The sequence below is a fragment of the Anomaloglossus baeobatrachus genome, chromosome 6, assembly GCF_048569485.1.
Source record: "Anomaloglossus baeobatrachus isolate aAnoBae1 chromosome 6, aAnoBae1.hap1, whole genome shotgun sequence".
Taxonomy (NCBI): domain Eukaryota; kingdom Metazoa; phylum Chordata; class Amphibia; order Anura; family Aromobatidae; genus Anomaloglossus; species Anomaloglossus baeobatrachus.
In genome coordinates, this window is record NC_134358.1 from 121841801 (window position 1) to 121856032 (window position 14232).

Below are 14232 nucleotides of genomic sequence, written 5' to 3' on the forward strand. Positions count from 1 at the left end.
TAGCCTTAAGCCTCCTACACAGCTGTTTCTGTCTCAGTTAATGACTGTTTTAACCTACATACGAAAATGTTGATCTTTATCATCTGTTTGGTATATTTGATTACTCATACACTTGACTATAATAATGCAAAATCTCTGATTTTGTGCAAGAGTACCCAGAAGAATTGCTGCTGATGATGTATATGCGCTATATGTATATTTTAATTACGGGATCCTTCTATTGGCAGTTTTGTATACAGTGCAAGAAACTGTAGATATACAGACCATAGCAAGCAAGTAGTAGTCATGAAGTTGTTTCTGCTCCTAAATAAGATATTATTGTGTCAAATCTTTGAAAAATAGAACCTTGCTGAGACATTTTAGTGTATGTAATTACTTTTCTTTTACCATTATTGCTTTGTGAAATGAAATCTCAGCCTTGCACGCATATATTGCTTATGACAATCTACACTGAAGTTTAAGCCCTGGAATAAACATTTCTGAAGTATTTTTATAACATATTTGTGGAATAATTTAGTATATTGCTTTCTTTATATAGCATCAGTTCTTTTTCCATCTCCTGCAGAATCAAATAGCTATGCTCGATAAGCCATATTTCTCAAGGATTACAGACTTGCGTGTAACGTTTTAAAAAAAAAAAAATGGTGGCGTCAATAAATAACGTGAACTGTGAATTAAATTGATGACGTTAGAGATACAGTATATTGTTTCTGAAATAGAATATCCTGCAATTCAATATAACAAGGAGATCATCATGCGCTTTTTCTGTCCAATACATTTTAGAGTTGAAATGTATCTTACTGTATTCAAATTTGGAGAGCAAGAGTCCTTTGCATATGGTCAATGACATTTCAAAAGCCGACATTTGCATATTGTGAAAGGGCTAGAATCGTCCTTACAGAAACCAAGTAATGGTAAAAATTAAGACCTATAAACTGTTAAAATATCTGGACTCTCTGCCCTGCAGAGGAAATCTCAAAATTTATAGGGCTTTATAGAAAAATCAACTCCTTTACGACATTTGACTTAAGGGGGCTTTACACGCTACGATATCGTTATCGATGTTGTTCCTCATTCCTGTGGCACCACACATCGCTGTGTGTGACACCGCAGGAGCGAGGAACATCTCCTTACCTGCCTCCACCGGCTATGCGGAAGGAAGGAGGTGGGCAGGATGTTTACGTCCCGCTCATCTCTGCCCCTCCGCTTCTATTGGACGCCTGCCGTGTGAGGTCGCTGTGATGCCGCATGACCCACCCCCTTAAAAAGGAGGCAGATCACCGGCCAGAGCGATGTCGCAGGGCAGGTAAGTCCATGTGACGACCGTGCGCGATTTTGAGGGCGACGGGCAGCGATATGCCCGAGTCGCACAAACGATGGGGCGGGTATGCACGCTAGCGATATCGGCAATGATAGCGTAGCGTGTAAAGCCCCCTTTACACTTACGTCAAGGATGAAAAGGGGTTCCCACAAAATGGATGTCTTGGCAATCATGCGGGCACAGGATATGTGCTTGCACGATTGCTGTCAGTAGCTCAGCGTAAGTTGTAGCCAAGCCCCAGCTGTTACACGCTGCCCTGGCTGTTTAACGTCACGATTGCAGCATTTAGGTGCTGGGAGAGGGAGTGTGCTCCCTATCCCACCCAATCGGTACCCCATCGACGTGATCATGGGGGCTAAATCATTGCCATAGCAACCTGAGGTCAACACAACTTCATCCAAGTTAGCCAGCTATGGCAAGCCTGTTAGACCACGTCACGAACATGGTCTAAGAGGCTTCTGTCAATGCAGCTCTGACAGGTATAATGTATTGGAATGCTTGTGCATTGCAATATATTATACCAGCAATCAGAGTAATAAACATTAATGTCCCACATAGGGACTTAGAAAAAAAAAAAAGTTTTTAAAAATTAAAAAAATATTTAAAAAGAAAATCAGAAAATAAAGAACAATAAAAAATAGTATACCAATAAATACGTATATTTATGTAAAAAAAAAAATGACACACATTTTGTATTGCTTCTTCCAGAACAACCCGGTCTATGATACTGTCACACTAGGTAACCCCCTCAGTGGACACTGTAAATAAATAAATATCAATAACTATTTCTTTTCATCATAAAGCTGACAAAAAAGTGAAAGAAAACATGATCAAAAAGTCATACATAAATAAAAATGATATTACTGAAAATGTTTCTATGTTGTAAAAGCAACAAGACAAAAAAAAATATTAAAGTAAAATCGCTATAATTAGTCAGGATCAGCTCACATTTATCCTGCGTTCTACGCTGAGTGCTTACACTGGGGTTTCCATCTAATTCTCTGAAAAACGTAATTCTGATAAAATTCCAATGGAAAATTCACTGTAATTAGGTAGATGGACCAGTGGTTTGGCGGTGTCCATCTTTTTAGACGTCTTTTAGGCGTGCACAAAAGTGCGGTCAACAACAGTCACTTTTGAAAAGACGGACACCGCTGAACAGAGGCCAAACAGAGTCCGGAGTAATTCTGCTGTCTCATTAGTGAGAGGATCCATCGAGGGTTTCACCTAAATCGCTTATGTTGGCGATGTAGATGGAAACCATAATGTAAGTGCTCAGCATAGAGCACAGGATAAATGGGAACTGTAGTACAAATTACCACTAAATAGAATTCAAATCAATCTACAAAAAAAAAAACAAGTCCCCACTCAGGTCTGTTATCTATTAACGGAAATATAGGGGGCTTCCACATTAGTGGTAGCACAAAGGATCTGGAAAAGGGCAATGTCTCCTCCCCAAAACTCAGGGGCTCTGTAAAGGAAGTATGAAAACTATTCTAGGAAACTCTGTGCTCCAAAAGTCATATGTTGCTCCTTTCCTGCTGGGCCCTGCAGTGTGGGCAAACTGTACTGGATAATCGCATGAGGGATATTGCCACATTCAAGAGAAATTGTGTAACACATCAGTATAAAAATCTTGTGACACACCTGTGATGTTAATATGCTTACTGCACCCCTAGATGAATTCCTGAAGGGATGCAAGTTGTAAAATGGTGTCACTTGTGGGGGATTTCTGCTGTTTGGGAAACCTCAGGAGCTTTGCCAATGTGACATGGCACCCACAAACCATAACAGAAAATTCTGAAGTCCAATGTGGCACTACTTCCCTGCGTGGTCCAACTTCTTTTTATTAGAACTTATAAAAATTAAAAAGTTGGAGCTAAAACAACATTTTAGTGAAAATATATAATTATTCTTTAATCATCTCCCAATGGTGTAAAATTCTGTGGCACACCGGTGGTGTTAATATGCTCACTGCACCCCTAGATAAATTCATTGAAGGGTGTACTTTGTAAAATAGTGTCACTTATGGGGGCTTGCTTTTCTGGCATATTAGGAGCTCTGCCAATGGGACATGGCACCTCCAAATCATTCCAACAAAACCTGAACCCCAATATGTTGCTCCGTCCCTTCAGAGCATTGTACTGTGCCACAAAAGTAGTTTTTGACTACATATGGGGTATTGCCGAAGTCAGGAGAAATTATATAATAAATTATGTGGTCCATTTTCTCCTATTACCCTTTTTGAAAGTTAAAACTTTGGGGCCAAAGTAATATTTCAGAGGAAAAAATTATATTTTTTTATTTTCACGGCCCAATGTTATACAATTTTATGAATTGCTCATTACACCTCAAGATGAATTCCTTGTATTTGTAAGTGTAAGTGTAATTTCCAGAATGGGTTCACTTGAGGGAGGTTTTTGCTTTTTTATTGGTTTTAACTGTATGTGTTATTTAACCAATAAGCATTTTTTCTTATCATGTGGCCTGTACTCTCCTATTTTTCTGTAGCTTCTGCTAGCTAATAAGGAAGGCCAACAAAAAAGCAAACAAGCACAAAAGTTGTTGGGTTATGCAAATGAGATATAAAACCAACTTTTGTTTGATTGGTGAAAATACGCTATACATGGGGTTGAAAGTATTGGAGTATCTGCCCTTGCAATGCCCCTGCAACACAAACTGCCCAAATTTGAAGCCTGGAAAACCATAGGACATCTTGAAGCTGGTCAAACACAGATGACAGTGGTAACAACACTTGGAGCATCCTAAAGTGTGACTGTGGAATGGCTTTCAAGAGCTTGGCACAGTACAAAGAAGATGAGGGCAGGGTCGCCCATCTGCCACAACAGCAAGAGATGACCGCTAGTTGACCTTATTGGCAAGTAGGAACATGTGCAGGAATATAACAGAGCTGCGGCAAAGGTTTCTTGCTTCCAATAGACTATGGATATGCATCCAGACCATATGAAATCAGCTTCATCATGTTGGACTGCATGCCTGGCAACCAAAGGTACACATTTCTTTATCTGCTGAACACCGTAGAACCCGTAGAAAGTGAGCTGATGAGCATCGTCATTGCACCTGTGAAGAGTGGTCAACTGTCTTCTGATGTGTCGCAGTTCAGTCTGCAGCCTGACAATCATTGTGTCCTGATCTGGTGTGAACAAGGAAGAGAATTCACGTTTCATGCGAGAAAGGGACTCTTTTGGTAGTGGTGGACTCATGGTGTGGGCTGGCATCAGAAATGGTGATTGAACCGACATCCATGTCATCAGAAACAGATCGCTGACTGCTGTCAGATATCAAGATGATGTGCTGCAACCTATAGTGGTACCCTATGCTGGAGCAGTTAGAAACAACTTTCTTTTCATGGACGATAATGCAAGGCCCCACAGGCCACATCTCATCAACAACAGGAGGCAGAAATTGAACCCATGGACTGACCTTCCCGTTCTCCAGACCAGAAAACCATTGAACATGCTTGGGATGTGTTGGGAAGATGTCTGTCAAACCATCCAATGCAACACTTCTTGAGATAGAAGTTGCCCTGCAGCAAAGTGAAGAAAATCCCGCAAAAACTGCTGGATAATCTGGTCCTGTTCATGCCCTATCACTGTCAGTGTGTTTTGGAATTATTGGGAGTCTTGGGTGACCATACACCCTACTGAACAGTCAATGTGTGAGTCAATGTGTAGCACTCTTGTCTAGTTTGACATGCTTCTGCTTCCCCCCATAAATATGTCGCTTGCTACTCAATCACGATAATTGATCAGGGAATGTGCAGATACTCCTGTCAGCCTTTTCTATAGAGAATAAAAGTTGGTTTTGCATCTTATTTGCATAATCAAACAACTTTCTTTGACTTGTCTTTTGCTTTTCCGATGTTCTTGTTTAATTTTTTTTTAAAAAAAAAACATTTTGTGTATTGCTTCATATTCATTTTGAGATATTCCATCATTTTAGTGAGCTGATATAGGTAATGGAATACAAAATTGCACTTTTTCCCATTTTCCAGTACAGTGTGTGGTGAGTATTACCCGTCCTGCATAAAACATGTCCTCGCACATCTTTGTGGACAGAAAAAAAAAGTTATGGCTCCTGGAAGAAGCAGAAGAAAAAATGAAAAAGAAAAAAAATAATCAATTGGCCACGGGAAGGAATTAAGGATCTGGCAATTTTTATATTTTGTGCATTTTTTCCCCTTTCTTTGAGAACCACAACTTTTTTTTATTTTTCTACATAACTGTATGATGGCTTGTTTTTTGCAGGATGACTTGTAGTTTTCAAAAACATCATTCATTTTACCATGTACTGCATGGATAAACATAGCAAAAAATTGAATGAAAAAAACAACAACACTTATTGTTTGGGGATAAGAATAACCTAGCAAGAAAATATGCACTATAATTATTTTTTTCATGTTTTTACATTTTAAGACAGTTCCACTATGATTGACTATACATGGTTTGCAATACTCTAGTATAGTGGAATTCAGAATCATTACATATATATATATATATATATATATATATATATATATATATATATATATATATATATACATCATTAAGTCTTGACTATAAATATGTCAAATTAACTAGAATTGTAAGCATCATAACGTAAAAAAATGAAAACACCAGAATTGCTTTTTTTCATATATAAAAAAAATGTAATACAATGCAAAATCTCATATAGAATCCCAAATGTTATCAATCATTTAGAATCCTGAACATTATCAATAAAATCCTCAGCTCGCCAAGCAAAAAACAAACCTTTAGGCCGGCGTCACACGGAACGATATATCATGCGATCGCATGAGCAATCGCACCCGCCCGTGGCGCACAAAGTCGTTTACCCCGTCCCACGTACTTACCTCCCAAACGACCTTGCTGTGGGCGGCGAACATCCTCTTTCTGAAGGGGGAGGGACGTTCGGCGTCACAGCGACGTCACACAGTGGCCGCCCAATAGAAGCGGAGGGGCGCAGATGAGCAGGACGTAACATCCCACCCACCTCATTCCTTCCGCATTGCTGGCGGGATGCAGGTATGCTGTGTTCGTCGTTCCTGGGGTGTCACACGGAGCGGTGTGCTGCCTCGGGAACGACAAACAACTGGCGTGCAGAAGGAGGAATGACTTTATGAAAATGAACGATGTGTCAACGAGCAACGATAAGGTATTGTTGCTCGTTAACAGTTGTTTGTAGCTGTCACATGCTACGATATCTCTAACGATGCCGGATGTGCGTCACGGAATCCATGACCCCGACGACATATCGCCCGATATATCGTAGCGTGTGACACCGCCCTTACACCATATCATTTGCAAAAAAGTTGGGGGTTTTAGAAAATGGAGGGAATAGCATAATTTTTTTTACTTTACGAATTTTTTAGATTACTTAAATAGAAAAACCTATACAAGTTTGATATCATAATAATCATCATAGAAGCATGGAGAGCCATGTTGCTAGGTCATTGTTATTAAATGAAGAACACCGTATAAAAAAAAAGACACTTTTTTAATTTTTTTTTTTAAACGTCACTGCACATTTAATTTTTTTTAATAATTTTCCAATGTATTGGATGACAAAATGAATGATGTCATTCAAACCTACAACTTGTTTACCAAAAAACAATGATTTTGAAAGAAAAGAGGAAAAAAAAACCGAATGAGCATAAGTAAAAAAAATTGCCTGTGGTCTCATAAACTTTGTATAATTCGTGTATAATTCGTGAGTAGTTAACTGAACACTATTTCAAGTTTTTGCATCCTGGCTTGGCTTTGGATGACTGTAATCATTAAGATTTAATTTATCTCTTAGAGATATTACTTTGACCTATGAAGAAACAATTCTGCCAATACACTAACAGGCATAAGTGTCCGTGACACACATAGATGAATAGATGACTTCATTACATTATCAAGATTTCACACAAAAACCTTCAAGGGATTTGGCTGCTTCTATAAAATACTTTAGCTCCAAAAAAGATAAGCAATGTTGCTTTATACAAGTAAACCTTACATAAAACTATGTAAAAACAGGTTTAAACAATGTAAAGTAACTTGTACCTGTATCTTTTACATGCGTCATCATCTAAAAAAATATATACATACACACAAATGTACTGATTGTACAATATAGACAGTATAAAGAAAAGTGAGTATGTAACAGGGTGAAAATGTACATAAGATAAAATTGCATGTTTGTTAATGTATATATATTTTTAAGCTATAACTTAAATGGCCACTAGGTGTCACTAGAGGGCAGCCACACTGCTAGACAGTAAGGGGTTACATTAGGTTTCCCTAGTAACGTAGATACAGAGAGACGGTTAAAAATTTCAGTCAGGATCTGAGGGACTGCGCAAGAGAAAGACGGATGTCATTTTCCCGTGTTTGGATTCATAGGATTGCCTGTTTTTTTTTTCCTTTTGTGGACTGCTTACTTGTTTTTTTTTCTTTGGAGCTCCTACTGCCCCTGACGAGGGGAATTCATCTGAGTGAATTTTTCTCCAGAAACTGTTTGGACAAAATCATCTAAGAGTGAATCAGAAGCAGTCTGAGGGGACGGACGCCATCTTGAGTGAAAGACTTCAGTGAGTAACAATTGACCTGAGACCGATCGGTGTATAATAGTCAGTCAGGGACAGATAGATAGATAGGATAAAGAAGAAGGAGGATTATTCTACAGATTATTTACTGAGAAGGAGCGGTGGTTGCTTGCTTATCCTGAGGCGTTTGCTCTGAACCGGAAGTTAGTGAAGGTTAAGCTGTGTTGTGCTGATAATAACAGACTATTCTGCCTTTGCTTCATCACACTATCTGGGGGCAGTGAGGTACAGAATATTGAATAGAGGTACACAGTAGAGGTAGAGGTACAGGTATAAAGGTACATGTACATATATTTACTTGTTTGTGAATGTATATGGGAAGGTGGCCGGGTACTCTAATTGAATTGTAAACATAAGGGGAGGTGGTTGTAAGATTATACCCTTGGAGGGATCACGTGCCATTATCTGTAGTAGTGCACACGGGTAAGCCCCATTAATAGATAAGGGAGGGAGCGGTATAGTGGGGGGGGAATATAGTCCAGTTCATCCCTACAGACCGACACTTGAAGTCCTCCGAGTTGCATAAACTGTCATTGTTTATTCCAGGCTGTTGTGGCCCATACATTGTAAGAGAACTGGTTTTTTTTTATAAAGAAAACTGTTAATCACCATCTTTGTGTCCCTGGGTTTTCCATAGTGCCATCGTATCTTAATAGTCATAACGACAGGCATTCAGTCGTTACAAGTAAACCTCACATATTGGAACATGTTTCATTTTATCTTTTCATGGGAAAATACTAAATATATGACACTTTGATACAATGTAAATCACTCAATGTACAGCTTGTATTACAGTGTAAATTTGGTGCCTTCTAAATAACTTATAATATTAAAACTGCTGGCAACAAAAGTGAGTACACCCCTATGTTAAAATGGCCAAATTGTGCCCAAAGTGTCAATAATTTTTGTGACCTCCATTATTTACAAGCACTACCTTAATTGTCTTGGGCATGGAGTTCATTAGAGCTTCACAGGAGCCACTGTAATCCTCCACCACACTTCCATGATGACATCACGGAGCTGGTGGATGCTTGCGCTGCTCCACCTTCCATTTGAGGATGCCCCACAGATGCTCAATAGGGTTTAGGTCTGGAGACATGCTTGGCCAGTCCAGCACCTTTGCCCTCAATTTCTTTAGCAAGGCAGTGGTGTTGCAATACTTCTCCTTAGCCCAGTTTCCAAATGGAGGAGATCACGCTCTGCTTCAGTATGTCCCAGTACATGTTGGCATTCATGGATCCCTCAATGAACTGTAGCTCCCCACAGCCGGCAGCACTCGTGCAGCCCCAAACCATGACACTCCCATCTCCATGCTTCACTGTAGGTAAGACACACTTGTCTTTGTAATGCTCACATGGTTGCCACCACACAAGCTTTACACCATTTGAACCAACTAAGTTTAACTTGGTCTCATCAGACCATAGGACATGATTCCAGTAATCCAGTCTGCATGTCTTCTGCAAACTGTTTGTGGTCTTTCTTGTGGACCTTAGTATCCATGGTTATGACCGTAGCAGCTAACTAAAGGCCGCTTTAGACGCTACAACATCGCTCAAGCGATCTCATTGGGGTCACGGAATTTGTTACGCACATCCAGCCGTTTTAGTGATGTCGTTGCGTGTGACACCTATGAGCGATTTTGAATCGTCGCAAAAACGTTCAAAATCGCTAATCGGTGACATGCCCATTTATTCCCAATTACCATTGCTGCTGTGTGTACGATATAGTTTGTCGTTCCTGCGGCAGCACACATCGCTGTGTGTGACACCGCAGGAACGAGGAACCTCACCTTACCTGCGTTCGCCGGCAATGCAGAAGGAAGGAGGTGGGCGGGATGTTATGTCCCGCTCATCTCCGCCCCTCCGCTTCTATTGGGCGCCCGCTTAGTGACGTCGCTGTGACGCCGAACGAACCGCCCCCTTAGAAAGGAGGCGGTTCGCCAGTCACAGCGACGTCGCTAGGCAAGTAAGTAGTGGGATGGGTCTGAGCGATGTTGTGCGCCACGAGCAGCGATTTGCCCGTGTCGCACAACCAATGGGGGCGGGTACGCACGCTAGCGATATCGGTAATGATATCGCAGCGTGTAAAGCGGCCTTAACTGTCATTACAAGAGTGGTCGTAACCAAGGATACTTAAGGTCCTGCAATGCCCTCCACATGAGGTAAACAATGTAGTGATTCAGGAGAACTATACTACATTTCTAATTGGAAGTATTTGCAAATATTATTATTATTACACCTACAGTCATGGCCAAAAGTTTTGAGAATGACACCAAAATTGTATTTTCACATGATCTGTTGCCCTCTGGTTTTTAATTGTGTTTGTCTGATGTTTACATCACATACAGAAATATAATTGCAATCATATTATGAGTATCAAAAGGTTATATTGACAGTTAGAATGAGTTAATGCAGCAAGTAAATATTTGTAGTTGACCCTTCTTCTTCAGGACCTCTGCAATTCTCCCTGGCATGCTCTCAATCAACTTCTGGACCAAATCCTGACTGATAGCTGTCCATTCTTGCATAAGCAATGCTTGCATTTTGCCAGAATTTGTTGGTTTTTGTTTGTCCACCCGTCTCTTGATGATTGCCCACAAGTTCTCAATGAGATTAAGATCTGGGGAGTTTCCAGGCCATGGACCCAAAATCTCTATGTTTTGTTCCATGAGCCATTTAGTGATTACCTTTGCTTTATGGCAAGGTGCTCCATCATGCTGGAAGAGGCATTGTTGGGCGCCAAACTGCTCTTGGATAGTTGGGAGAAGTTGCTCTTGGAGGACATTTTGGTACCATTCTTAATTCATGGCTGTGTTTTTAGGCAAGACTGTGAGTGAGCCGATTCCCTTGGCTGAGAAGCAACCCCACACATGAATCGTTTCAGGATGCTTAACAGTTGGCATGAGACAAGACTGGTGGTAGCGCTCACCTCTTCTTCTCCTAATAAGCTGTTTTCCAGATGTCCCAAACAATCGAAAAGGGGATTCATCTGAGAAAATGACTTTACCCCAGTCCTCAGCAGTCCACTCCCTGTACCTTTTGCAGAATATCAGTCGGTCCCTGATGTTTTTTCTGGAGAGAAGTGGCTTCTTTGCTGCCCTCCTTGAAACCAGGCCTTGCTCAAGCACTCTCCGCCTCACAGTGCGTGCAGAAGCACTCACACCAGCCTGCTGCCATTGCTGAGCTAGCTCGGCACTGCTGGTAGTCCAATCCCGCAGCTGAAACAGTTTTAAGATACGGTCCTGGCGTTTGCTGGTCCTTCTTGGGCGCCCTGGAGCCTTTTTGGCAACAATGCAAGCTCTCTCCTTGAAGTTCTTGATGATGCAATAGATTGTTGACTGAGGTGCAATCTTTGTAGCTGCGATACTCTTCCCTGTTAGGCCATTTTTGTGCAGAGCAATGATGGCTGCACATGTTTCTTTAGAGATAACCATGGTTAACTGAACAGAAACAATGATACCAAGCACCAGCCTCCTTTTAAAGTGTCCAGTGGTGTCATTCTTACTTAATCATGACTGATTGATCGCCAGCCCTGTCCTCATCAACACCCACACCTGTGTTAATGGAACAATCACTAAAACAATGTTAGCTACTCCTTTTAAGGCAGGAATGCAATGATGTTGAAATGTGTTTTGGGGGTTAAAGTTCATTTTCTTAGCCAATATTGACTTTGCAAGTAATTTCTGTTAAGCTGATCACTCTTTATGACATTCTGCAGTATATGCAAATTGCCATTAGAAAAACTTAAGCAGTAGACTTTGTAAAAATTAATATTTGTAGCATTCTCAAAACTTTTGGCCATGACTGTACTACATATTGGGATACGATTTTGGAGATGGGAATACCCCTTTAAGCTTTCTTTTGTTAATATTCTTGCTTTGCTAGCATGGAAAATTTCATTGAAAGAGCTTGTTAAAAGGTTATCTACACACAAAAAGGCGTAAGTGGAGCAGACTGCTATCAGACTTTTCATAGATTGTTTAATAATTATCTAATCCTGGGGGTCCCATGAAGGGACACCTGAAAGAAAACCCTGACGATTAGCTGTTTCTGAAAACCACAAGTGATTGAGAAAGCCATTCACTGCAGCTTCTCTCTGTTATGGCCTCAGCTAAGGGACTATCATAGAGAATAGCAAATATATTTTAAGCCCAAAACGCATTACTATATAATTATTCATGAATGTCAAATGCTGCTGCATGTATTTCACATATTTTACATCACCTGATTCCATATCTGTTTTAATCTGTTCTTCCAGGTCCTCCGGAGACACGTAGTACTCATACTCCTCTCCTGATGCTGATTTTGGTTTGCATTTTCCACAGCAACAGTTGCAGCAACAACAGAGGCAGCAGCAAAAGTAACATCCAGTGAGGAGTCCACAAATGGCAAACAAGCTCTAATGACAAAGAGAGATTTAATATCTGATTAGAGGAAATTAGACTGTGCATTAAAGGGAATCTGTCATGTAAAAAAATGCTATGAACCTGCAGATACGGGGTTAATCTATATGGTTATAGCCTTCTAAAACTGCCCAGCTGATGAACTGACAGTCTGGCTAGTGGGAGGAATTGAACTTTATTTCTCTCGGCAGCCTCGGGCTTTCAGTCATAGAGGCGTGACTTCATCTGCCACTCAGTATACAGTGATCATCGACTGATTCAAGATGTCAGTGCCACTGATCACTGTATGTTGGTGACTGAAACCACGCCTCTATGACTGAAAGACCGAGGCTGATGAGAGGAATAAAGTAAATTTAATCCCACTAGCTGGACTTTCAGTGCAGCAGCTGGGAAATTTTAGAACATTATTAACCTACATATTAAACCCATATCTGCAGGTTCATAGCTTTTTTTGACATGACAGGTTCCCTTTAAATAGTTCAAACAAGACACATGCTAGAGGTTGCGCAGCATTGCCTGCCTGCAGATCCATGCTAAAGTTATTGCCAATTTGCACTGAAAAACTGGAAGGTTGGATAAAGGTACAATATGACCGTGTGTAGCAATATGTTATATGGTGAATGTGTAGCGCCCCTGAAGCTATCAGGGCGCTACAAGGTTCTGCATCCTCACCAGAATGCAGTGTCCACCACCTAGGGCCTTGGAAGACCAGTGCCGGTCACATACAAACACTCCAGGTAATCCCAGTTTTCCCCAACAATCCCCCATACAATAGTGCAAAGCTAGGGTCGGACCGATGGATGGCTGCCTAGAGATGGAGCCAGTCTAGTCCACTAGTTGACCAGGTGGGAGGGGCAGACAGTGGACAGTCAGTCAGAGGAGTAGTGAAAGTAAGAGAGTGAAGGTGGACGGGAGGAGACGCACTGACAGGGAGTTGACAGTAACCTGGTGCCCAGGAGGGTAGTTGCCGGTGGAGTACGGTGGACTAATCCTGGAACTACGCATCAACGGGCTACAGGACTTTAGGTCAGGTATAAAGCTCCAGGCAAGCCTGATAACACCTGCACAGCGAGGGGACCATCAAGGACCTTGCTGACCCTAAAAACCCGAGACTCCGTAGCAAAGAGAGAGCCGGGGACAAGACCAGAGACTCCAACCCCACAGGGTTCACGCTACAGTCATACGGACAGCAGTGGCAAGACCACCGGACAGGGACCCCCAGTTGCTCCACGCCACAGGGACCCACCAACCAGAGACAGGTGCAGGGGAAGAAGGTACCAGATTGCTACACTGACACTGGGACAAAGGGGACCTGAAGGTGAAACCAGCCGGCTTCGGGTGAGCAGTTACTACCAGAAAGTGAGTAAAGAACCAGTTGCACTGAACCCTTTGTGTGGACTACTTTCTTCCAACGCCCATCATTACACCAACACTCTGGGGATTGTCCGTGCTTGCGGAGGGTCTAACATCCAGGCTGCCATTCACACCAGCCCCAGTAGTGGACATTGTGCGGCTCCATCCACATAGCCGCAATACCGCAAGTGGCGTCACGTATGAACACTAATCTAATCCCCTGTAAATATATCCCCTTTACAAAAAGGGCCCAGGGCACGGAACTGGGCAACAGCCACCAAAGTGACATTTTCCCCAGTTACACCGCCTGGGACCGAGTACCCCTTATCCCTGGGCGCGACATATAGCCTCCATGGGTCTCATTAGTTGTATGTGTACACCACAGAAAAGAGGGAACTCGCTGGTACTACAGACAAGGTGCAGACAGCATGGAGAGATGTAATGGCTGACAACACAACTTGTAATAAAGAGCCTGAAGATCTCCACTGAGTCTGATTTATGAGAGACGCAACAAACAGAACATGGTGGCAGCGGGGCACAGAACTT

General features: G+C 41.7%; 1 protein-coding gene across 1 annotated transcript in view; it reads right to left on the bottom strand.

The window, feature by feature from the left end:
* DNAJC5B (DnaJ heat shock protein family (Hsp40) member C5 beta) overlaps positions 1–14232 on the bottom strand; it is a 123680-nt gene that overhangs the window by 6198 nt on the left and 103250 nt on the right. Inside the window, exon 4 of the mRNA XM_075316328.1 lies at positions 12155–12329. Coding sequence (XP_075172443.1) covers positions 12155–12329 — 175 coding nt within the window. The remainder of the gene's footprint in view (positions 1–12154; positions 12330–14232) is intronic.